Source organism: Apodemus sylvaticus, chromosome 8 (genome assembly GCF_947179515.1).
Source record: "Apodemus sylvaticus chromosome 8, mApoSyl1.1, whole genome shotgun sequence".
Classification (NCBI taxonomy): domain Eukaryota; kingdom Metazoa; phylum Chordata; class Mammalia; order Rodentia; family Muridae; genus Apodemus; species Apodemus sylvaticus.
The window spans coordinates 76,643,769-76,668,284 of NC_067479.1; the positions used below are offsets into that span (position 1 = coordinate 76,643,769).

Sequence of the window (24,516 nt, forward strand, 5' to 3'; positions counted from 1 at the left end):
CATACAATCTCACTTGTGCACTCTTGACTTCATCTCTGATCTCTTGACATCCTACCCACAAAGTTCTTTCTATTTCTGTAGTATGAAGTGCTTATGTTTCCTTCTGTTTCGGAGTATTATGTCATATACTAAAGTATTTGATTGATTCTGAGTTGATTTTTACACAGGTTTTTATACTAGTCTCAAAATATGATACAATTTTATTCTCTAACATGAAACTATTTTTTTCAGCATTATTTTGTTGAAGAGATGTTCTTTCCTGACTTCTTTGAAAACAAGTCATTACTGTAGGCCAGAGGCTGCAAATCTGGATCCTATTTGTACTGTCCATTTATTTTCGCATATCTATGTCAATGCCATGCTAATTTTTTTTTACTGTACCTCTGTGGTAAATTTATTGCTTTTATTTATATTTTTCTTCTTTTAACTAAAATAGAATATCCTTTTGGATTTCTAAATATTCTCTGTAGTATTTAATATATTTTAGAGCTTTTATATTCTAACACTGGCATTTTATTTGTCTGATTTGGACATTTGCATATTTCAAATATATTAATCTTTTGTTTATTATTTAATGTGATAGAGAATAGAAATAAAAGTTTGACTAAAGGCATAAAGGTAACTTACTGTTGGGGAAAGTTAGTGGAAAACTTTAGGTTTTATCTGAAGGTTATGGTCTACTGTTACTAGAAAGGGCAAATACTAGAAAAGATAATGCACTTAATTGGCTTTATTGGAAACAACAACAACAACAAAAGATGCTTTCTTATCTTATCCTTTCACTCTTCTTATCTCTCTTCTCTTAGAACACTTACTTTAGAGAACCTGTGATCTCCTTCCAGGTGGGCAGGGGAGGAAGATATGTTTTTGAGATATAACCATCAAAGAGCCTCTGTTTATCCAGAATCTTAACTCAACACAGATGGCTTAATGTTTCCTTTGTATAGTCAGTCAGCAAATACAGATGTAGTCCTACCTATCAGCTGAATATAGGTAGATCTCTGCTCACAGACTTTGCTCTCAGAGCCCTTGGAGGAATATATATTTTTGTCTACATAAAACGTATGCAATTTATTGTAGTCTTCTTACTATATAAAAGTACAGAACTTTTGCCATGTTTACAATCATTTAGTGAATTATTTGTGATACACATTATGACTTGATGCTTATTCAGAAACAAAATTATTTCATTTCTCTTCTGCCTCTCAGGAGAGCTTTTCTGTGTCAGCAGATTTGCTTTTAGATACATTTTTATTTTCCCCAAAAATATCAAGCTTCTGAAAATTGACAGTTTTGTCATTAACATCTAGTGGTCCTTTATACTCCTACATACTCTAGGAAATGAAAAAAAAACATAGTCCCAAGTGGAACCAGTTAGTTTCTATTCACTTTTCTTCCTGTTTGTTGTAGTTTTGAGACAAGCTCATGTTTCAGACCTTAGACTGGCCTTAAACTGACAATCTTCCTGTGTTAGCATCTTGAGTTCTGCAATTACAGATCCAAACCATCAAGACTGGCTACTTTTCCTTTAATAAATAAGGCAAAATAATGAGATTCTCTTTTAAAACAAGAGTGCAAGTTTTATATTTTCAGTAATTTCTTCATTGCATGTTTCATATCTCTGTTCCTCAGACTGTATATCACAGGATTAAGGAGTGGAGTAACCACGGAATAAAACAGAGTCACAAGCTTCTGCACTCCAGCTGCGTGTTCAGATGTTGGGCTCACATACATGACCATCACTGAGCCATAGAAAAGAGAAACCACAGTCAAATGTGACCCACAAGTAGAGAAGGCCTTTCTTCGTCCAGCTGCTGAAGGGACCCTCAGCACAGCCCTCATTACTAGAGCATAAGACCCCATGATAAAGAAAAATGGAACAAAGAGAAGCAGGGAACTTAAAGTAGAGCTAGTCAGTTCAATTAAAGGATCTCTCACACAGGTGAGGGCCAACAGAGGGCCTGGGTCACACAGGAAGTGGTCTATAACTCTGGACCCACAGAAGGACATCTGGGAGATGATGATGATGGGAACAGGGAACCAGAGGAAGCCAAGCACCCAGCAAATGATCACAAGGATGTTGCAGAGGCGCCCAGTCATGAGAGCAGGGTAATGTAGAGGCCTGCAGATGGCAAGGTAGCGGTCAAAGGCCATGACTGCCAGGAAAAAGCATTCTGTAGAACCCAAGGAGAAGAAGAAATAAAACTGCAGGAAGCACCCAGAGAAGGAGATGACCTTGGTGTCAGAGAGGAAGTTGGCCAACATGTTGGGGACTGTGGAAGTGACATACCAGATCTCCAGGAAAGAGAAGTTGGCCAGCAGGAGGTACATGGGTGTGTGGAGTTTCTGATCACAGCACACAGCACAGATGATGGAAGCGTTGCCCATGAGGGTAAGGAGGTAGACAATGAAGAAGAGCACAAAGAGGAGGATTTGCCCCTCCCTGGAGCAGGGAAAGCCCAAGAGGATGAAGCCAGTGATGGTGCTGGAGTTGCTGGGACTGCTGAGGGTTTTCATCTGTCTGTGACCTGTGAAAGCACCAGGGAAATTATCAAATATCATTTCAAAGAGAAATTACAACCAAGAAATGTTTTTTAAGTCATCCCCAAGGAATGCAAACATTTATATATCAAATGTCACTATTTTGATTAATCTTAAATCCTTATACTGGGCCTAGTTTTTTGTCTGTAGAACACAAAATATCGGACAACATCAATAAAATACACAGACATTTTCTTTTTGTGCAGCGAGTGACACTGTGTAATATGTAAGTTTGTAGTTTAATAAATCACAGAACACCATTCTTAGTACCTAGACTATCCCAACCTGTTGTCACATCACTCATTTTTATTTATGACAATTGCTTTCTCATTCTTTACAACCTTATATCACTTCAAATCTAGTATATACTTCTACACAGTCTTTCTTATTTTTTCTCATTTTTGTTTTCCACAAATGAAAGTGCCCTGTTGGTCTTTTGGGTGGTATCTTTTGTTCAGTAGTAACTATAATATTTTTATGGATCTATGTCCTAAAGAAATAAAACACATTTTTTATTCTTTTATCATTCTATTGTGAATGGATATTTTGGTTTATTTCCAGGATCAATGATTCTTATCATTTATCTATATAGTGTTAATCACCAAACTGATGCTTTACCATTCCCATTGACATGTGAATTCTGTCAAAGTCTTCACCCTCTAGGGTGACATTTTTCACATTGGATGGGCTCTCTTATTTTCTTCAGAGTAGGCTGCCATATTTATCAGGATTTCCTTTCAGCAAAAATATTCATCAAAAGTTCTTGAAAATTGGCTATGAACTGTTTTAGGAGTCCACTTTAGTATAGATTAAAATTGACAGGCACTCTGGGAATTTCACTATAGGGAGAGCAGCCTGTGACCAGTATTATTATTTAAACTAAGGGTTTCTTTTTTTAAATTTTCTTTTTTTTTTTTACAATTTTTTCTTTTATTAGAAATAGATTGTTTTCTCATAGAATATGTACTTATTATAATTTTCCCTCCTTCTGCTTCTCCCAGTTACTCTCCACTTTCCCTCCCTTCCAGATCTACTCTCTTCTTGTCTCTCATTAGAAAAAAGGCAGGTTCCTAATCAATAACAACCAAGCATGGCAAAATAAAATATGAAAGATGAGCCCAAAACTATCATATCAAAGTTGGACATGGCAACATGGCAGGAGCAAAAGAGCAGGCAAAGAGTCAGAGTCCTACTTTTTGTCATAGTCAGGAGTCTCATATAAATGCTAAGTCACCTAATGACTATAGCATACATACTGAGGGCCTGGTGAGGATCCATATAGGCCCTGTGCGTTCTGCTTCTGTCTCTTTGATCTCTTATGTGGCTTAATGATTTTAATTGCTTTAGCAGATGCTTCTTAACTCCACTTCTTGCTTTACTATGCCTCTCCTCAAAGAAAATGATGAAAGGGTATAGTTATAGATTTCTAATGAAATTTTGTTATGGTTTTATCAGTTTCCTCGAGAAGTTACTTGTTTTTAAGTCATTGGGAATCATCTACATCTTGCTTGCAGATATCTTCCAACACGAATTCAGAAAATGAAAAAATGAGTCAAAGAATGAGAGGAGAGAGAGAGAGAAAGAGAGAGAGAGAGAGAGAGAGAGAGAGAGAGAGAGAGAGAGAGAGAGAGAGAGAGAGAGAGAACACAACTCACAGGTGACTGAGGTGAAGCAATAGAACATAAACTTTATGAGGAATATTATTTTCTGGTATATTGATTCATGCTATTTGATAATGCAATATGTCAGTTTTGGGAGAAAGAGTAATCAATGAATTAATTTATATTAATAGTTATATTTTCTCTTGAAGCATTTTATAAGCATCAAGAGTAGATGTAGCTGAGGTATAGAATCAATAATTATATTTACTGAAGTAGATATTTGACTGTTTATGTTGTGAATATAATCATCAATGTTCTGGCTCTCAATCCAGTTATATGAAAGGTGGATTCTGTAATGCTGGTACAATATTAAATTAAGTACCTTTGGGAAGAAACATGAAAAGGGTCTTCCTTTTATTTTCTTCCTTCTCTTCCTCCTTCTCCTTCTTTATATCCCAAGCAGTGCTTGGGAATATCTCAAAGTAGAATGACTATGGACAGTTATATTTCCCCAAAATGGATTTATGTTTTTCTAAATTCAATAACCCCAACTATCGATGGGCTTTAAAAACCTTTGTAAATAGGACATGCATAAGGAATGTGAAAAATAGTGTTTTTATTGCCTGCCATTTAATTTCAATTAATCCTAACTTTTCTTTTCAATGTCATAATTATGCAAGTAGTCTGACAACAATCTATATGAAAAATTCAAAACAGTAAATCATCAAGTGAAAGGCAGACTATCAGAAGAGAAGCAAGTCAATGTAATTTTTTAAAATGGGATTAGTAGACTCTTTAATACTTTGGAACTCATAAATTTTGTATAAAAGATTCTGTCTGTTTGAGTCTTTGGTTCATGTTGTTGTTTGAAAGAATGTCTACCTCTGGGTCTTCTCTCACATATGTTCCTGCTGGTCCAGTACTGCCTGCCTTATTCAGATTGCTGTATGCTATATTTACTTAGTCCACTCTTCTAACTCCGTTTATAGGAATACAGAAACAGTATTCCTGGGCTCTGAACCTACTGTGTGCATTTGCTGAGTACCTTATCTGCAGGGGGTCCTCAGCACTCTGTCTACAGTAAGGCTTTCAGAGCTGTTAAATATTGAATTTGCAAATGCTTGATCTGTTTAATAGTAATAATGTACTGTTATTTCTTTTTGTTAATTAGAGAGCCAGTTAATAGTGTTCCTTGTGCTATGTTTCCTACAGGTTAGGATCATAGATGCTCTAATCATTAACCTTACTAATTTTAAAAATGCACAATGTCTGGAGCCCTATAAATATGAATAGCTTGTGTATCAGAAAAGTAGACACCCCAGAATATGTAGCTGCCCTGGCATCTCCCTGTGTGATAGCTTCCTAAAGACTCCCTGGATAGTCATTCAACATCTCTGCAGAGCCCCAGAATGTGGGCTTTGTTTTCAATACCCTTTATCTTTGATTTCTTAGTTTTTCAAAGTAGTAGTAATGGAAATGTGTATTTATCTAAAATGGCAACGGTCCTAAGATGTCTTATTCAATATAAAGTAAAATTGGCATGTAACCAACCATAAGTCCATGTTATTTGTAGGTCACTTGAAAACACCAGTGACTGGACAGAAAGTTCTTGGGGTAATAAGGAAAGATGTTTGATGTGATGTGTTCATTGTTGACAGTCATTATTTTTAAAAAATGTATACACTTACATTGTGGGTTTTCTCATAAGCATTCCTTCAGGTCTATTATTTAGAGTTTGTCTTACTAGGCTTTTATTGTTCTTCTATTGTTGGCCTATGTTAATTATATAATAAGTTTTATTATGGTAAAAAAAAATAGTGTTCCTTGTTATTATTTTCTTCCCAAATTTCTCATAGAAAGTAGCAAAACTTCTGACCAAATAATATTTAATTTGTTTAAAAATAAAAATGCTTATTTTAACAATAAAAAAGATTCTCTCTGATCTTTATCTACTTTCAGATTTTTTTCTGACTTCAGTGACAGTAGGCTCATGAAGCTAAGAAAAATCTCCCAATATTTCATTAGATTATATCCTAATTTATTACCTTAATCAATTTAATGCTTCTTTTGTCTTAAGAACAGACTCTGTTCCTTATGTCATTAAGCTATATTTCCTAAGTATCTTTTCCTCTCAGATTTTAAGGTCCTATAACTAGAGACTGAGCTAGTGCTTCAACTAGAAAGATTTATTTCATTTCAAGGTAAATTTTAAAACAGGTATAAAAATTCTAATATACATTGTATTATACTTTTTTCATGCAGGATGAAAAATATTAAAACTTTACCTAGTTCTGAGGAAATCTTCTAACCATACTCTGCCTCTTGTTGGAGATCTCCTAATGTTAATGAATGAAGAACTGATTCAAGGGGAAACTTGCTCTAATATATGAAAAGAACTTCCTGATTTTACATTTCATAAAGATAAAGCAAAATTATTCTTAAGCTTAAAGGTTAAACATCAACTCAGAGACAAATCATTCACTACTTTGAAAACCAAATGATTGGATATTTAGTCAAGGTATTTTGCAGCATATTCTAAAAAGCTGTAGTTTGAAGAATTGCTATGCTAACAATTTAAAGATATTTTCAGTGTTTTTGAATAATTTAATTGTCAAGAACTCATTTCCATGCTTATTTTGATGTTATATGTCTTTATCTATGTTGACTTTCATAACAAACATATATATTTTCTATTGTAAAAATAGGAACCATGTATTTCTCCCACACATCCTCCCCCCTGTCGTCTCCTAAACTTACATTCTTACTCTTTCACTCAAATTTCTTTAGAAGCATCCTTACTCATGTGCTTGTCTTTCTATATTTCATTTTTCTAAGTAGCATCATAATATTTTAAATCTCAAAGCTCATACATGTTAGACATTTGAGTAAAACCAATCTTTTTCAGAATAAGACTGTTAGTTCTCATAGAGTTTCCTTAGAAATGGCACATGAAAACAATCTTGGGTTAGCCAGCTCTGACTTTGTGCAGAGTAACATACTCAGGCAGACTGCACTGTTACTCACCTTGCATTGCTTAGCTTTTCTGTCAGAAGATGTTTACTCACCAGAGATATGAGCTTGAGTAATCAAATAAGTGCCTCACTAATTAAACAACAACAATAAACCTAGGGTTGTGGAAAATTATCTTGGTGGAGGGTACTTGTTTAGCTTATGCAAGGCACTGGTCTGTACCCTTAGCAACACACACACACACACACACACACACACACACACACACACACACACACACACACAGAAACACAGACACACACACACACACACACACAGAGAGAGAGAGAGAGAGAGAGAGAGAGAGAGAGAGAGAGAGAGAGAGTTTCATATAGAGACATACACAGAGATACACACATAGATTCTACCTCACTCTCTCCACAAGTTTAGCAGATTCATCTCCTACCAACTGTAGATCTTGTGAGCACAGATATGACATCATGCTTGAGAACCCAGGGTATTTGGAATATTAGTTATCTCTTTGGGGGATTTGTTTCGTTGTTAATTAGTCAACCATTGGAAACTTGTAAAGTCTGTATGAATAAGGTAGGCTATCACAAAATGTAAAAGAAAGGCATCACCTGAATATTTTAATTTTGCTTCAGAGTCTTATTGACAAAGTCTGTTGTCTCCACAGACAGTCTAGAGTCATGTCTCAGAATAATTTAGTTATCTTGTTCATCTGTGCAGATAAAGCAAAAAGATACCATTTCTATAATGCTGGGTAAATATTTGTAAAGAAGATGTTTTAAAAGGGATAATTGTCCATATTGTAATAAACAGTACAAAGTTGTGTTTAGTAGCAAAACCTCCTGAATTTAGAGGTAAGGATTTTCTTTAGTAGACATAAAAAATTAATATTATGAGTGTCTTTAACCATAACAGAAACATAGGTATGCCAATAAAGGGTTATGGAAGTATTTTGACAGGCTCCTGACCAGAAGGAGTATAAGGAACATTGGTTTTATGTCAGAAATTCACAAAGCTGTGGAGGCTGTTAGATTCTACAAGTATATTATTATTGTTTTATTTTTCTAGGCCTATATTATCTTATTACCTGTATTAGAAAAGGGAATCCAAGATGAAGTATTTTAGAAGTTTGTATTTTTATTCTTACTTTCTTAGAGTAGACAATTTTCTTTTTTAATTTTTTTTTATAATAACCAGAGTGGAGGAAAATATGAAGGCAATGATAAGGACACTTAAGCTTCTCCACTGAGAATGTAGAATTATAAGCAGACCTGTCGGGAAATGTTGATCATTTCCCAAGGTCCTTAAGGATCCATTTACTGATTCTGGAAGAGCAGTGTCAAGGGACAGCCCTGTGCATTACTTACTTACTTTCCTTAGGGTTGTGCCTTAATTTCTGCTTCTCTCTCTCTCTCTCTCTCTCTCTCTCTCTCTCTCTCTCTCTCTCTCTCTCTCTCTCTTCTCTCTCTCTCTCTTTTCTCTCTCTTTCTCTCTCTCTTTTCTCTCTCTTTCTCTCTCTCTCTCTTTCTCTCTCTCTTTCTCTTCTCTCTCTCTCTCTTTCTCTCTCTCCCCTCCCTCTCTCCCCATCTCTCTCTCAATATATTTTGTGTTTCAAGCGTCTCACAGAAGTTTAAAGGAAGGGATTGCAGTCATCTACCACTCACAGATGTGCTTCAGATATGTCTGTGCTTGTCTGACACTCGTCTAAGCTGGGTCTCCTTTGAAAGAATGCAACATTTGCACTAACCATTTGAGAATTTCATAACTTTATTTTATCATATTCATCCCCATACCACTTTCCCCCTAATTACTCCCAGATCCATCTCTATCCACTTACCTTTTCATTTAATTAGTATTGTTACCTGCATGCATATATTAATCTATAAATACAACCTGTTGAGTTTATTTAGTGTTACACCTAAGTATATGCTTTTAGGATGATCACATAGTTTTGGATAACCAACTGGGGTTCATATTTGAGGGAGCCTGATTCATCTAGGGATGACGCCTTGCAAATATTTTACTCATTCATATTGATACATGAACTGGTATTTTCTTTTTTTTTTCCCTTGCAATAATTATAATTTTTCTGTGTCTGCCTAAAGAAAAAACTATGCAGAAAACATCAAGAAACTTTCAGGGAATGATTCTTATGTTACAATTATAAGGAATTCAATTTCTAAATCAATTAATTTAAAAACAGGAAAAGACTTGACATGACATTTTGGGGCCTTCCAAAGATGTGGTTGAGTTCATTTTCTGCTGTCCATCTACTGCTGGGCATGCATCTTACCTTTAAGAGTGTTTGTTTCCTCAGCGAGACTCCAATGGAGGAAACTAAATTTTAGTTTGCAAGTGGTTGTCAGTTGGAGATAGCTTTCAGTTAAGGATGAGGGTATGTGTCTCCTTCTGTTGCAGACCCTCACAGGTGCTGTGCGTGCTGCTCCAGTTTCTGAGTTCCTATGGTCTTCAGTCTTGTTGATTCATGCAGAGGGCCTTGTTTTCTTGGTGTGCTCCATCCCCTTTTGCTTTTCTACTCCTTTGTTCTTCTCTTTTATGGGGTTCCCTGAACCCTCAGGGAAGGGATTTGATCTGATCAACACATTCCATTTAGGGCCAAATGTTCCAATGAAGGTCTTTCACTCTTCAATTAGTACCTGCCTGTGGGTCCCTGTATCTGTTCTCATCTGTTGCAGGAGGAAGCTCCTCTGTTGACGGCTGAGCAATCCATTGATAGACGAGTTTAGTAGAATATCTTTTAAAATTTTTATTTTTTTTTTTTTTGGTTTCTTTTTTTTTTTATTCGATATACTTTATTTACATTTCAAATGATTTCCCTTTTCTAGCCCCCCACTCCCCGAAAGTCCCGTAAGCCCCCTTCTCTTCCCCTGTCCTCCCACCCATCCCTTCCCACTTCCCCGTTCTGGTTTTGCCGAATACTGTTTCACTGAGTCTTTCCAGAACCAGGGGCCACTCCTCCTTTCTTCTTGTACCTCATTTGATGTGTGGATTATGTTTTGGGTATTCCAGTTTTCTAGGTTAATATCCACTTATTAGTGAGTGCATACCATGATTCACCTTTTGAGTATGGGTTACCTCACTTAGTATGATATTCTCTAGTTCCATCCATTTGCCTAAGAATTTCATGAATTCATTGTTTCTAATGGCTGAATAGTACTCCATTGTGTAGATATACCACATTTTTTGCATCCACTCTTCTGTTGAGGGATACCTGGGTTCTTTCCAGCATCTGGCAATTATAAATAGGGCTGCTATGAACATAGTAGAACATGTATCCTTATTACATGGTGGGGAGTCTTCTGGGTATATGCCCAGGAGTGGTATAGCAGGATCTTCTGGAAGTGAGGTGCCCAGTTTTCGGAGGAACCGCCAGACTGATTTCCAGAGTGGTTGTACCAATTTGCAACCCCACCAGCAGTGGAGGAGTGTTCCTCTTTCTCCACACCCTCTCCAACACCTGCTGTCTCCTGAATTTTTTTTTTATTCAATATAATTTATTTACATTTCAAGTGATTTCCCCTTTTCTAGCCCCCCCACTCCCCGATAGTCCCTTCTCTTCCCCTGTCCTCCCTCCCACCCCTTCCCACTTCCCCGTTCTGGTTTTGCCGAATACTGTTTCACTGAGTCTTTCCAGAACCAGGGGCCACTCCTCCTTTCTTCTTGTATCTCATTTGATGTGTGGATTATGTTTTGGGTATTCCAGTTTTCTAGGTTAATAACCACTTATTAGTGAGTGCATACCATGATTCACCTTTTGAGTCTGGGTTACCTCACTTAGTATGATGTTCTCTATCTCCATCCATTTGCCTAAGAATTTCATGAATTCATTGTTTCTAATGGCTGAATAGTACTCCATTGTGTAGATATACCACATTTTTTGCATCCACTCTTCTGTTGAGGGATACCTGGGTTCTTTCCAGCATCTGGCAATTATAAATAGGGCTGCTATGAACATAGTAGAACATGTATCCTTATTACATGGTGGGGAATCCTCTGGATATATGCCCAGGAGTGGTATAGCAGGATCTTCTGGAAGTGAGGTGCCCAGTTTTCGGAGGAACCGCCAGACTGATTTCCAGAGTGGTTGTACCAATTTGCAACCCCACCAGCAGTGGAGGAGTGTTCCTCTTTCTCCACACCCTCTCCAACACCTGCTGTCTCCTGAATTTTTAATCTTAGCCATTCTGACTGGTGTAAGATGAAATCTTAGGGTTGTTTTGATTTGCATTTCCCTAATGACTAATGAAGTTGAGCATTTTTTAAGATGCTTCTCCACCATCCGAAGTTCTTCAGGTGAGAATTCTTTTTTTTTTTTCTTTGTATTATTTATTTATTTATTTATTTATTTTTATTTTTTTTTAATTTTTTTTATTCGATATAATTTATTTACATTTCAAATGATTTCCCCTTTTCTAGCCCCCCCACTCCCCGAAAGTCCCGTAAGCCCCCTTCTCTTCCCCTGTCCTCCCACCCACCCCTTCCCACTTCCCCGTTCTGGTTTTGCTGAATACTGTTTCACTGAGTCTTTCCAGAACCAGGGGCCACTCCTCCTTTCTTCTTGTACCTCATTTGATGTGTGGATTATGTTTTGGGTATTCCAGTTTTCTAGGTTAATATCCACTTATTAGTGAGTGCATACCATGATTCACCTTTTGAGTCTGGGTTACCTCACTGAGTATGATATTCTCTAGCTCCATCCATTTGCCTAAGAATTTCATGAATTCGTTGTTTCTAATGGCTGAATAGTACTCCATTGTGTAGATATACCACATTTTTTGCATCCACTCTTCTGTTGAGGGATACCTGGGTTCTTTCCAACATCTGGCAATTATAAATAGGGCTGCTATGAACATAGTAGAACATGTATCCTTATTACATGGTGGGGAGTCTTCTGGGTATATGCCCAGGAGTGGTATAGCAGGATCTTCTGGAAGTGAGGTGCCCAGTTTTCGGAGGAACCGCCAGACTGATTTCCAGAGTGGTTGTACCAATTTGCAACCCCACCAGCAGTGGAGGAGTGTTCCTCTTTCTCCACACCCTCTCCAACACCTGCTGTCTCCTGAATTTTTAATCTTAGCCATTCTGACTGGTGTAAGATGAAATCTTAGTGTTGTTTTGATTTGCATTTCCCTAATGACTAATGAAGTTGAGCATTTTTTAAGATGCTTCTCCGCCATCCGAAGTTCTTCAGGTGAGAATTCTTTGTTTAACTCTGTACCCCATTTTTTAATAGGGTTGTTTGGTTTTCTGGAGTCTAACTTCTTGAGTTCTTTATATATATTGGATATTAGCCCTCTATCTGATGTAGGATTGGTGAAGATCTTTTCCCAATTTGTTGGTTGCCGATCTGTCCTCTTGATGGTGTCCTTTGCCTTACAGAAACTCTGTAACCTTATGAGGTCCCATTTGTCAGTTCTTGCTCTTAGAGCATATGCTATTGGTGTTCTGTTCAGAAACTTTCTCCCTGTACCGATGTCCTCAAGGGTCTTCCCCAGTTTCTTTTCTATTAGCTTCAGAGTGTCTGGCTTTATGTGGAGGTCCTTGATCCATTTGGAGTTGAGCTTAGTACAAGGAGACAAGGATGGATCAATTCGCATTCTTCTGCATGCTGACCTCCAGTTGAACCAGCACCATTTGTTGAAAAGGCTATCTTTTTTCCATTGGATGTTTTCAGCCTCTTTGTCGAGGATCAAGTGGCCATAGGTGTGTGGGTTCATTTCTGGATCTTCAATCCTGTTCCATTGATCCTCCTGTCTGTCACTGTACCAATACCATGCAGTTTTTAACACTATTGCTCTGTAGTATTGCTTGAGGTCAGGGATACTGATTCCCCCAGATTTTCTTTTGTTGCTGAGAATAGTTTTAGCTATCCTGGGTTTTTTGTTGTTCCAGATGAATTTGATAATTGCTCTTTCTAACTCTGTGAAGAATTGAGTTGGGATTTTGATGGGTATTGCATTGAATCTGTATAGTGCTTTAGGCAAAATGGCCATTTTAACTATATTGATTCTACCGATCCATGAGCATGGGAGGTTTTCCCATTTTTTGAGGTCTTCGTCCATTTCCTTCTTCAGAGTCTTGAAGTTCTTGTCATACAGATCTTTCACATGTTTGGTAAGAGTCACCCCAAGATACTTTATACTGTTTGAGGCTATTGTGAAGGGGGTCATTTCCCTAATTTCTTTCTCAGCCTGCTTATCCTTTGAGTATAGGAAGGCCACTGATTTGCTTGAGTTGATTTTATAACCTGCCACTTTGCTGAAGTTGTTTATCAGCTGTAGGAGATCTCTAGTGGAGTTCTTTGGGTCACTTAGGTAGACGATCATGTCGTCTGCAAATAATGATAGTTTGACTTCTTCCTTTCCAATTTGTATCCCTTTGACCTCCTTATGTTGTCGAATTGCCCGAGCTAGTACCTCAAGTACAATATTGAAAAGATAAGGAGAAAGGGGGCAGCCTTGTCTGGTCCCTGATTTCAGTGGGATTGCTTCAAGTTTCTCTCCATTTAGTTTGATGCTGGCTACCGGTTTGCTGTATATTGCTTTTACTATGTTTAGGTATGGGCCTTGAATTCCTGTTCTCTCCAAGACTTTAAGCATGAAGGGATGCCGAATTTTGTCAAATGCTTTTTCAGCATCCAATGAAATGACCATGTGGTTTTGTTCTTTGAGTTTGTTTATGTAGTGGATTGTATTGATGGATTTCCGTATATTGAACCAACCCTGCATTCCCGGGATAAAGCCTACTTGATCATGGTGGATGATCGTTTTGATGTGTTCTTGGATTCGGTTGGCAAGAATTTTATTGAGTATTTTTGCATCGATGTTCATAAGGGAAATTGGTCTGAAGTTCTCTTTCTTTGTTGGATCTTTGTGTGGCTTTGGTATCAGCGTAATTGTGGCTTCATAGAAGGAATTGGGTAGTGTTCCTTCTGTTTCTATTTTGTGGAATAGTTTGAAGAGTATTGGTGTTAACTCTTCTTTGAAGGTCTGGTAGAATTCTGCACTGAAGCCATCTGGTCCTGTGCTTTTTTTGGTTGGAAGACTTTCTATGACTCCTTCTATTTCTTTAGGCATTGTGGGACTGTTTAGATGGTCTAGTTGGTCCTGATTTAATTTTGGTATCTGGTATCTGTCAAGGAAATTGTCCATTTCCTCCAGATTCTCCAGTTGTGTTGAGTACAGGCTCTTGTAGTAGGATCTGATGATTTTTTGGATTTCCTCAGTTTCCGTTGTTATATCTCCCTTTTCATTTCTAAGTTTGTTAAATTGGATACTTTCTCTGTGCCCTTTGGTCAGTCTGGCTAAGGGTTTATCTATCTTGTTGATTTTCTCAAAGAACCAGCTCCTGGTTTTGTTGATTTTTTGTATGGTTCTCTTTGTTTCTACTTGATTGATTTCGGCCCTGAGTTTGATGATTTCCTGCCTTCTACTCCTCCTGGGCAAAGTAGCTTCTTTTTGTTCTAGGGCTTTCAGGTGTGTCATTAAGCTGGTAATGCATGCTCTCTCCATTTTCTTTTTGGAGGCACTCAGGGCTATGAGTTTTCCTCTTAGCACTGCTTTCATTGTGTCCCATAGATTTGGGTATGTTGTGTTTTCATTTTCATTGTGTTCTAAAAAGTCTTTAATTTCTTTCTTTATTTCTTCCTTGACCAAGGTATCATTGAGTAGAGTATTGTTAAGTTTCCACGTGTATGTGGGTTTTCTGTTGTTTCTGTTGCTATTGAAGACCACTTTTACTCCATAGTGATCAGATAGGAGGCATGGGATTAGTTCTATCTTCTTATAGTTGTTGAGGTCTGTCTTGTGACCAATTATATGGTCGATTTTGGAGAAGGTACCATGCGGTGCTGAGAAAAAGGTATATTCTTTTGTTTTAGGATAGAATGTTCTATATATATCTGTTAAATCTAATTGGTCCAAAGCTTCAATTAGTTTCATTGTGTCCCTGTTTAGTTTCTGTTTTCCTGATCGGTCCATTGAGGAAAGTGCAGTGTTGAAGTCACCCACAATTATTGTGTTAGGTGTAATGTGTGCTTTTAGTTTTAATAAAGTTTCTTTTACGAAAGAGGGTGCCCTTGCATTTGGGGCATAGATGTTCAGGATTGACAGTTCTTCTTGTTGTATTTTTCCTTTGACCAGCAAGAAGTGTCCCTCAGGGTCTCTTTTGATGACTTTGGGTTGAAAGTCAATTTTATCTGATATTAAAATGGCTACTCCAGCTTGTTTCCTGAGACCATTTGCTTGTAAAATTGTCTTCCAGCCTTTTACTCTAAGGTAGTGTTTGTCTTTGACCCTGAGGTGTGTTTCCTGTAAGCAGCAAAATGTAGGGTTCTGTTTACGTATCCATTCAGTTAGTCTGTGTCTTTTTATTGGGGCATTAAGTCCATTGATGTTAAGAGATATTAAGGAATAGTGATTGTTACTTCCTATCATTTTTGACGTTATTTTTTAAATTTTAATGCTTAACTTCTTTTGGGTTTGATGAAAGGTTACTATCTTGCTTTTTCCAGGGTGAAGTTTCCCTCCTTGTATTGGTGTTGTCCTCCTATTATCCTTTTTAGGGCCGGGTTTGTGGATAGATATTGGGTAAACTTGGTTTTGTCATGAAATATCTTAGTTTCTCCATCTATGGTGATTGAGAGTTTTGCTGGATATAGTAGTTTTGGTTGGCCTTTGTGTTCTCTTAGAGTCTGCATGAGATCTGCCCAGGACCTTCTAGCCTTCATAGTTTCAGGTGAAAAGTCTGCTGTGATTCTGATAGGTCTTCCTTTATATGTTACTTGGCCTTTTTCTCTTACTGCCTTTAGTATTCTTTCTTTGTTTAGAACATTTGGTGTTTTGATTATTATGTGACAGGAAGTATTTCTGTTCTGGTCCAGTCTGTTTGGAGTTCTGTAGGCTTCTTGTATATTCATGGGCATCTCTCTCTTTAGGTTAGGGAAGTTTTCTTCCATAATTTTATTGAAGATATTTGCTGGCCCTTTAAGTTGTAAATCTTCACTCTCATCTATGCCTATAATCCTTAGGTTTGGTCTTCTCATTGTGTCCTGGATTTCCTGGATATTTTGGGTTACAAGCTTTTTGCATTTTGCATTTTCTTTAACTGTTGAGTCCATGGTTTCTATGGAATCTTCAGCATCTGAGATTCTTTCTTCTATCTCTTGTATTCTGTTGTTGATATTTGTATCTCTGTCCCCTGATTTCTTCCCAAGGCTTTCTATCTCCAAAGTTGTCTCCCTTTGAGTTTTCTTAGTTGTTTCTACTTCTGATTTTAGATCCTGGATGGTTTTGCTTAGCTCCTTCACTTGCATGTTTGTGTTTTCCTGTAATTCTTTAAGAGATTTTTGTGTTTCCTCTTTCATGAGCTCAGCCTGTTGACCAAAGTTCTCCTGTATTTCTTTAAGAGATTTTTGTGTTTCGTCTTTCATGACCTCAGCCTGTTGATCAAAGTTCTCCTGTATTTCTTTGAGTGTTTTTTGCATTTCCTCCTTGTTGGCTTTTGTATTCTCCTGGATTTCTTTCAATGATTTTTGTGTTTCCCTTGCAAGGGCTTCTAACTTTTGATCCATTTTCTCCTGAATTTCTTTAAGTGTGTCCTTCATGTGTTCCTGTACCAGCATCATGACCAGTGATTTTAAATCCAAATCTTGTTTTACTGGTGTGATGGGGTATCCAGGACATGTTGGTAGAGGAGAATTGGGTTTAGATGTTGCCATATTGCCTTGATTTCTGTTAGTGACGTTCCTGCGTTTGCCTTTTGCCATCTAGTTCTCACTGGTGTTAGTTTTTCTTGTCAGTGCTGGACTCACCAGTGCAAGCTGCCCCTTCCCAGTTGGCCTCTGGTGCACAGCTTACCTCCTGCGCTGCTTGTAGACAGGGTGCTGCTGCCCAGGCTGTTCAGATCCCAAAGCAGGCACCCGAAGGCTCCCGCTGGGGCCCACTGGATTCACTGGAGCACACTGACTTCTCCCAGCTGCCCGCCCGGAAACCCAGCTAGCCACTTGCAGGACTTGGATATGTGGTGCTGCCGCCCAGGCTGATCTGGGCAGCAGAACTCCCAACCGGGTTGGTGCACACAAGGCTAGCCTAGCTGCTCAGGCCCTGAGTCTAGACAAAAGCCTGGCAGGCCAATGTTGGTGCAAAGCTCCCCTCAGCTGTGGGTGTTAATTGGGTGTGTCAGGTGGCTAGGATGGTGGCATGCGCGAGTTCCCTGAGAGTGCTGGGAGAGTCTGCTGGGCTAACAACCTCCTGGCTGGGTCAGCACACAGATGGCCCAACGAGCAGCCCAGGGCCTGGGGGCAGTCCAGGGTCTGACCTTTGAGACCCCTGCTATGCCTGTTAGCTGGTTTGGTTTTGCCTGCTAGGTCTCTCTGGCTTCCCGTAGTCAAAATGGCGGTGGTGCGCAAACTGGCCCGGATAAACAACCTCCTGGCTGGGTCGGCACACAGATGGCCCACCGAGCAGCCCAGGGCCTGGGGGCAGTCCAGGGCCTGACCGTCTGAGACCCCTGCTATGTCCGCCTTGGGCTATGCCTGTTAGCTGGTTTGGTTTTGCCTGCTAGGTCTCTCTGGCTTCCCGTAGGCAAAATGGCGGCGGTGCGCGCCGGCCCAGGCAAACAAGCTCCTGGCTGGGTTGGCACACAGATGGCCCGCCGAGCAGCCCAGGACCTGGGGGCAGTCCGGGGCCTGACCGTCTGAGACCCTGCTATGTCCGCCTCGAGCTATGCCTGTTAGCCGGTTTGGTTTTGCCTGCTAGGTCTCCCTGGCTTCCCTTAGGCAAAATGGTGGTGGTGCGCGCGCCGGCCCGGGAGGAAAAAAACCCCCTGGCCGGGTTTGCACCCCGGTGGACCTCCGATCAGCCCAGGGCCTGGGTGCAGGCCAACGCCCGTCGGGCTTAGACCCCCGCGATGTTGATCTCGGGTTATATTTGCGTACCTCAGTCTGATTTCTCTGGCGACCGAGAACCAATATGGAGCCCTGGTAACTGACTGGCGGGAGGCAGAGTTCTGATGTGGCTTCTGTGTGGTGAAAGGCACCGTAAATCCGCCGCTGCTTGCAGCCTGGCTGGCCAGCGATGGCCAGTGGTCGTGGGCGCCGGGCCTGCCTGGACCCTGTCCGCTTGGTTCTACTGCTGATGGCCCTTCCTCTGGACCAGCCGCTGCTGCTGCTGCTGCTGCTCTAAAATTTTTATTTTAATATTTATTTTCTTTTATGAATGTGTTCGCCCTTCCATTTGGAGCACAGATGCTCAGAATTGAGAGTTCTTCTAGGTAGATTTTTCCTTTGATGAGTATGAAGTGTCCTTCCTTATCCCTTTTGATAACTTTTGGTTGAAAGTTGATATTATTTGATATAAGAATGGCTACTCCAGCTGGCTTCTTGGGATCATTTGCTTGGAAATGGACACTCTGAGGTAGTGTCCATCTTTTACACTGAGGTGTATTTCCTGTATTCAGCAAAATGCTGGGTCCTGTTTACATATCCAATCTGTTAGTCTATGTCTTTTTATTAGAAAATTGAATCCATTGATGTTAGTAGATATTAAGGAACAGTGATTATTGCCTCCTCTTAATTTTGATTTTTTTATGTTTGTGTGGTTTTCTTCTTTTGAGTTGAAAGAAGATTATTTTTCTTGCTTTTTCTAAGGTGTAGTTTCCCTCTTTGTATTGGTGTTTTCCATCTATTATCCTCTGGAGGGCTGGATTTGTGGAAAGATTTTGTATAAATTTGTTTTTGTTATGGACTATCTTGTTTTCTCCTTCTATGATAATTGAGAGTTGTGCTGGGTATAGTAGCCTATGGTTGGCATTTGTGTTCTCTTAAGGTCTGTATGCGATCTGCCCAGGATCATCTAGTTTTCATAGTCTCTGGTGAGAAGTCTGGTTGTTTGACATTTTTCCCTTACTGCTTTTAATATTCTTTCTTTGTTTTGTGCATTTAGTGTTTTGACTGTTATGTGACTGGAGGAATTTCTGTTCTGGCCCTGTCTATTTGGAGTTCTGTAGGCTTCTTGAATGTTTATGGACATCTCTTTCTTTAGGTTAGGGAAATTTTCTTCTATAATTTTGTTGAAGATGTTGTTTTAGTCAGGGTTTCTATTCCTACACAAACATCATGACCAGGAAGCAAGTTGGGGAGGAAAGATTTTATTTGGCTTACACTTCCACACAGCTGTTCATCATCAAAGGAAGTCAGGACTGGAACTCAAGCAGGGGTTGGTGCAGAAGCCATGGAGGGATGTTTCTTACTGGCTTGATTCCCCTGGCTTGCTCAGCCTGCTCTCTTATAGAACCCAAGACCACCAGCCCAGAGATGGTGCCACCCACAAAGGGCCCTCCCCACCTTGAACACTAATTGAGAAAATGCCCCACAGCTGGATCTCATGGAGGCACTTCCCCAATTGAAGCTCCTTTCTCTGTGATAACTCCAGCCTGTGTCGAGTTGACACACAAAACTAGCCAGTACAGATATTTACTTGTCCTTTAAGTTGGGAATCCTTGATCTCTTCTATACCTATTATTCTTAGGTTTGGTCGTCTTCTTGTGTCCTGAATTTCCTGGACATTTTGGGATAGGAGCTTTTTCATTTCATATTTGCTTTGTCTGTTGTGTCAACGTTTTCTATAGTATCTTCTGCACATGACATTCTCTCTTCTATCTCTTGTATTCTGTTGGTGATGCCTGTGTCTATGACTCCTGATCTCTTTCCTAGTTTTCTATTTCCAAGGTTTTCTCCCTTTGTGATTTCTTTATTATTTCTATTTCCACTTTTAGATCCTGAATGGTTTTGTTCAATTCCTTCACCTGTTTGGTTGTGTTTTCCTGTAATTCTTTAAGGGATTTTTGTTGTTTCCTCTTTAAGGGCTCTACCTGATTTCTGGTATTCTCCTGTATTTTTTTTTAGGGAGTTATGTCCTTCCTAAAATTTTCTGTCATCATCATGAGATGTAATTTTAAATCAGAGTCTTGCTTCTCTGATGTGTTGGGATATCCAAGGTTCACTGCAGTGAGAGAACTGGATTGTAATGATGTCAAGTAGACTTGGTTTCTGTTGCTTATGTTCTCCAAACAGCTCCAAACAGGACCTACAGAATGAAAATTCCAGTTAATGAGGATCCTCCTGGTTGGCATCTGCTCCCAGATCTGATTCCGTGCCACAGAGCTCCATATACCCAAATACATCTAGGGGAGAGCTGGTCTCCCAGGAGTGCCTACACACCTGTGAGCACAGGTAAGATCACCACCACTTCCTGCTCAAATTCCTGGCCCAAGAGCGACATGCCCAGAGCCATCAGGACACAGGAACCAAGAAATGGCTGGGGACAGGATCCTTCTGGTTCCATCTGCACTCTGAAGCTGACACCATGCCACAGCTCTCCATACCCAAATTCCTCCAGAGAGAACTGGTCTCCCAGGAGTACTAACACACAGGATTGTAGAAGGAACAAAGTGCAGTCAGAGACAGCAAGATCAGCTAACACCAGAAATAATCAGATAGTGAAAGCCAAGGGCAAGAACATTGTGAATTTCACATCATGTGCCCTAATACCACTCATCTCTCTGTCCCTTTGTATCTGCCCTCTACCCTTGCAATTCCCTCAAAAGAAAATAAGAAGTAAAATTAGAAATAGTAGTAGTAGTAGTAGCAATAATAATAATAATAATAATAATTAACCCAAACAAACAAAAACCTGTTTTATAATGGAAGCTGCAGTATGTTACACAGTATATCCTTTTGCACACATATTTTTACTTGCCAGTGTTCATTGAAATGAATAATTGGTCTAGTTCAAGGCCTCTGACTTCAGCTATGCTTTCAATACTGTATCCTCACCAGTCTTCTCTTAGATATCCAGTTGTTGCCCAGGGTCATGGAAATCCTGCAGCTTTGGATTTGAAGGACTGGTTCCTTTACATGCTCCAGCACTCCTTAGATGGTGTTGATACTTGACTGAGCCAACTCAAAGCCTTGGATCTGGTCCTGCATGATAGCTCAGTTGGTTAGCCCACCAGATTTCCTGCACCTACATCAACAGGCCAAATTCTTCATCACTGGTAGACCCAGATACCCAATGTTAAATCCAGCAAGGGTGGTGGCCAGCTCTCCCACCATCATGACTTCAGAGGGGGTGTGGTGGGGGCATATCTTCCATACCCATGCTACTTCTCAACAGATGGGGGGCTAGCTACTCTCCTGTTGTTAAAATGATGAGAAGTGACGAGAGAGGAGGGCATCTACTCCCTCTCTCACCCATGTCCTATTGGGCAAAATGCAGTGGAGCCATCTCTCCCTGACTCATGCCTGGTCAGTTGCAGGAAAGGTATTGAGGTAGGGCAGCTCTCCTGATTGCCACAGCCAGTGAAGGGCAGGGCCAGATGATTTTGCCCAGAGCTCTCTGACATGCTGTTAAGCTGCTACTAGTATGATGTCTCTCAATTTATTTAGACTCTTAAAGCTATAAACTTTTGTCTAAGCTCTGTTTTCAACGTGTTCCACAAGTTTGGGTATGCCATGTATTCGTTTCCATTGAATTCAATGAAAATTTAAAATTCTTTATTTCTCCCTTGTCCCAGTTATCATTCAGGAGACTTGTTCAGTTTCCATGAGTTTGTAGGCTTTTTGTTGTTCCTGCTGTTGCAATCAAGCTTTAATTCACGGTGGTCTGATAGGATGCAGAGGGCTACTTCAATTTTCCTCTATCTGTTGAGATTTGCATTATGACAAAGTATGTGCTCAATATTGGAGAATGTTCCATGAGGTGCTGAGAAGAATGCATATTAATTTATGTATGAGTGAAATGTTCTCTGTTAGGTCCATTTGGTTTATAACATCTGTTTGTCCTAGTATTTCTCTGTTTAGTTTTTGTTTGGATAATTTGTCCATTGGTGAGAGTGTGGTATTGAAGTCTCTCACTTCCACTATGTGTAGGGGTCAATATGCATTTAAAGTCAAAGTCGTGCTTCTTTTACAAAAGTGGGTGCCCTTGTGTTTTAGGCATAGATGTTAAGGATTGATGTGTCATGCTGGTATATTTTTCATTAATGAACATGTTTTCTTCCTCATATCTTTTTATTAATTTTGATTGAAAGTCTATTTTATTAGATATTAAAATGGCTGCTCCAGCTTGCTTCTTGGGCCCATTTTCTCAAAACATATTTTTCTAATTCTTTACCCTGAGGTCTGTACTTGATGTTGAGGTGTGTTTTTATATGTAGCAGAAAGATGGATCCTGTTTTGGCATCCATTATGCTAAGTCTGTGTCTTTTATTGGGGAGTTGAGTTTATTTATATTGAAAGATATGAGTGACTAATCATTGTTAATTTTTGTTGTTGATGGTGGTGGTTTCTCTCTCTCTCTCTCTCTCTCTCTCTCTCTCTCTCTCTCTCTCTCTCTCTCTCTGTGTGTGTGTGTGTGTGTGTGTGTGTGCTACACTTCTTTTGATTTTGCTGGTGTGAGATTCTTTATTTCTTGTATTTTCATGGGTGTAGTTAGTCTTCTTAGCTTAGAATTTTCCTTCTAGCACATTATGTAGGGCTGGCTTTATAGATAGATATTGAATAAATTTGACTTGATCATGAAATATCTTATTTTCTCCATCTGTGGTGGTTGAGAGTTTTACTGGGTATAGTAATATACTCTGATATCTGTGATTTCTTAGAGTCTTCTCTAAGAGTCTTAGAGTCTATCTGTCCAGAGTCTTCTGGTTTTTAGAGTCTTCATTAAGAAGTCAGTTGTATTGGAATACCCAAAACATAATCCATCCATCAAATGATGTACAAGAAGAACAGAGGAGTGGCTCCTGGTTCTGGAAAGACTCAGTGTAGCAGTATAGGGCAAAACCAGAACAGGGAAGTGGGAAGGGGTGGATGGAAGAACAGGGGGAGTGAAGAGGGCTTATGAGACTTTTGGGGAGTGGGGGGCCAGAAAAGGGGAAATCATTTGAAATGTAAATAAAAAATATATTGAATAAAAAAACAAAACAAAACAAACAAACAAAAAAGAAGTCCGTTGTAATTCTAATAAGTATACCTTTATTTGTTACTTAATCTTTTTCTCTTGCAGCTTTTAATATATTTTCTTTTCTGTGTTTTTAGTGTTTTGATTTTTATGTGGTGAGGTCTTTTCTAGCCCAAATATTTGGTTTACAGTAAGCTTTTTTTTTTTTTTTTACCTTTATAGGCTTGTAGGTTAGAAAAAAATTTCTTCTATGATTTTGTTGGAAATATTTTTTCTGGGCCTTTGATCTGGGATTCTTCCTCTATTCCTATTATTCCTAGCTTTGATATCTTCATAAATTCCCAGATTTTCTTGATGTTTTGTGTCAAGAAAATTTTATATTTAATATTTTTGATAGATGTGTTATAGCTGCATGTATTCTAATGCTAGTCGTGTCCCCTAATACTGTTTGCATGAGAGGGTCAGCACATAGCTTCTAGTAACCTGCCCCAATTAATTCTGATTGGTAAATAAAAATACCAGCAGCTAATAGCTGGGGAGAAGAGAAAGAGGCAGGGTTTTAGGTTTGCTGGGCTTGGGACCACAAAGAGGAAGAGGGAGAAAGAGAGACACCATGCCTGAGCCTGAGCGGAGTGCAGGACAGAGAGGGACAGCCAGCATATAAAGTGGCTGGGAAAGAGAGGCCCAAAGGGTGCTCAATTGGGCCAGGAGTGGTCAAGGTGGTGTGTACGAATTAGAAAGTAGAAACTTGGAATTATTAGTGGGAGGTAGATTCTAGCAGCATGGAAACTAGGCAGTCATTCAGCTATTGTGCTACTTAGGTTATATTAAAATATAAAGGCTGTGTGTGTGTCTTTCATTCTTTAATATAAACCATCAATCCGGGAAGCATTGAATTTATTAAGTAATTAATACTACAGTATATGCATTTCTTTTATTCTATCTTTAATGCCTTATATTCTCTGTTCCATCTCATGTATTCTGTTGGTGAAGGTTCCTTCTGTAGTTCCTGTTTGCCTTCCTACGTTTTTCTCTTTCAGAATTGTCTCAGTTTTTGCTTTCTTTATTGCTTCTATTTTCATTTTCAGGTCTTGAACTGTTTTCTGATTTTTTTCAATTCTTTTTTTTTAATTGCTTTGTTTTTTCTCTGCTTTTGTGAAGGTGTTTATTCATTTTCTCCAACTGTTTGTGTTTCCCTAGATTTCTTTATTTATTCATTTCATCTTTAAGGATGCCTATCATCTTCACATAGGTGGTCTTAAGTTCTTTTTCTTGCTCTTTATCTATGTAGGAATATTCAGGGCCTGTTGTGGTAGGATAGCTGGACTCCTGAGGAGACATATTACCCTGGCTATTATTGATTGTGTTTTTATTCTGGTGTCTATGCATCTGAGTTTGGGGTAATTATAGGTGTA

At 39.1% G+C, this 24,516-nt stretch overlaps 2 protein-coding genes across 2 annotated transcripts in view; both read right to left on the bottom strand.

The window, feature by feature from the left end:
- LOC127691651 (olfactory receptor 11G2-like) overlaps window positions 1–9,463 on the bottom strand; it is a 70,324-nt gene extending 60,861 nt beyond the window's left edge. Inside the window, exon 1 of the mRNA XM_052191628.1 lies at window positions 9,415–9,463. The gene's annotated coding sequence lies outside the window, so the exon portion shown is untranslated. The remainder of the gene's footprint in view (window positions 1–9,414) is intronic.
- Window positions 1,285–9,492, bottom strand: LOC127691650 (olfactory receptor 11G2-like). The gene is made up of 2 exons (XM_052191626.1): window positions 9,415–9,492; window positions 1,285–2,528 (listed from the first exon to the last, which is right to left on the bottom strand). The coding sequence occupies exon 2, from the start codon at window positions 2,515–2,517 to the stop codon at window positions 1,582–1,584; it is 936 nt and encodes a 311-aa protein (XP_052047586.1). The 5' UTR covers window positions 2,518–2,528; window positions 9,415–9,492; the 3' UTR covers window positions 1,285–1,581.
- Window positions 9,493–24,516: the final 15,024 nt, after the last annotated feature.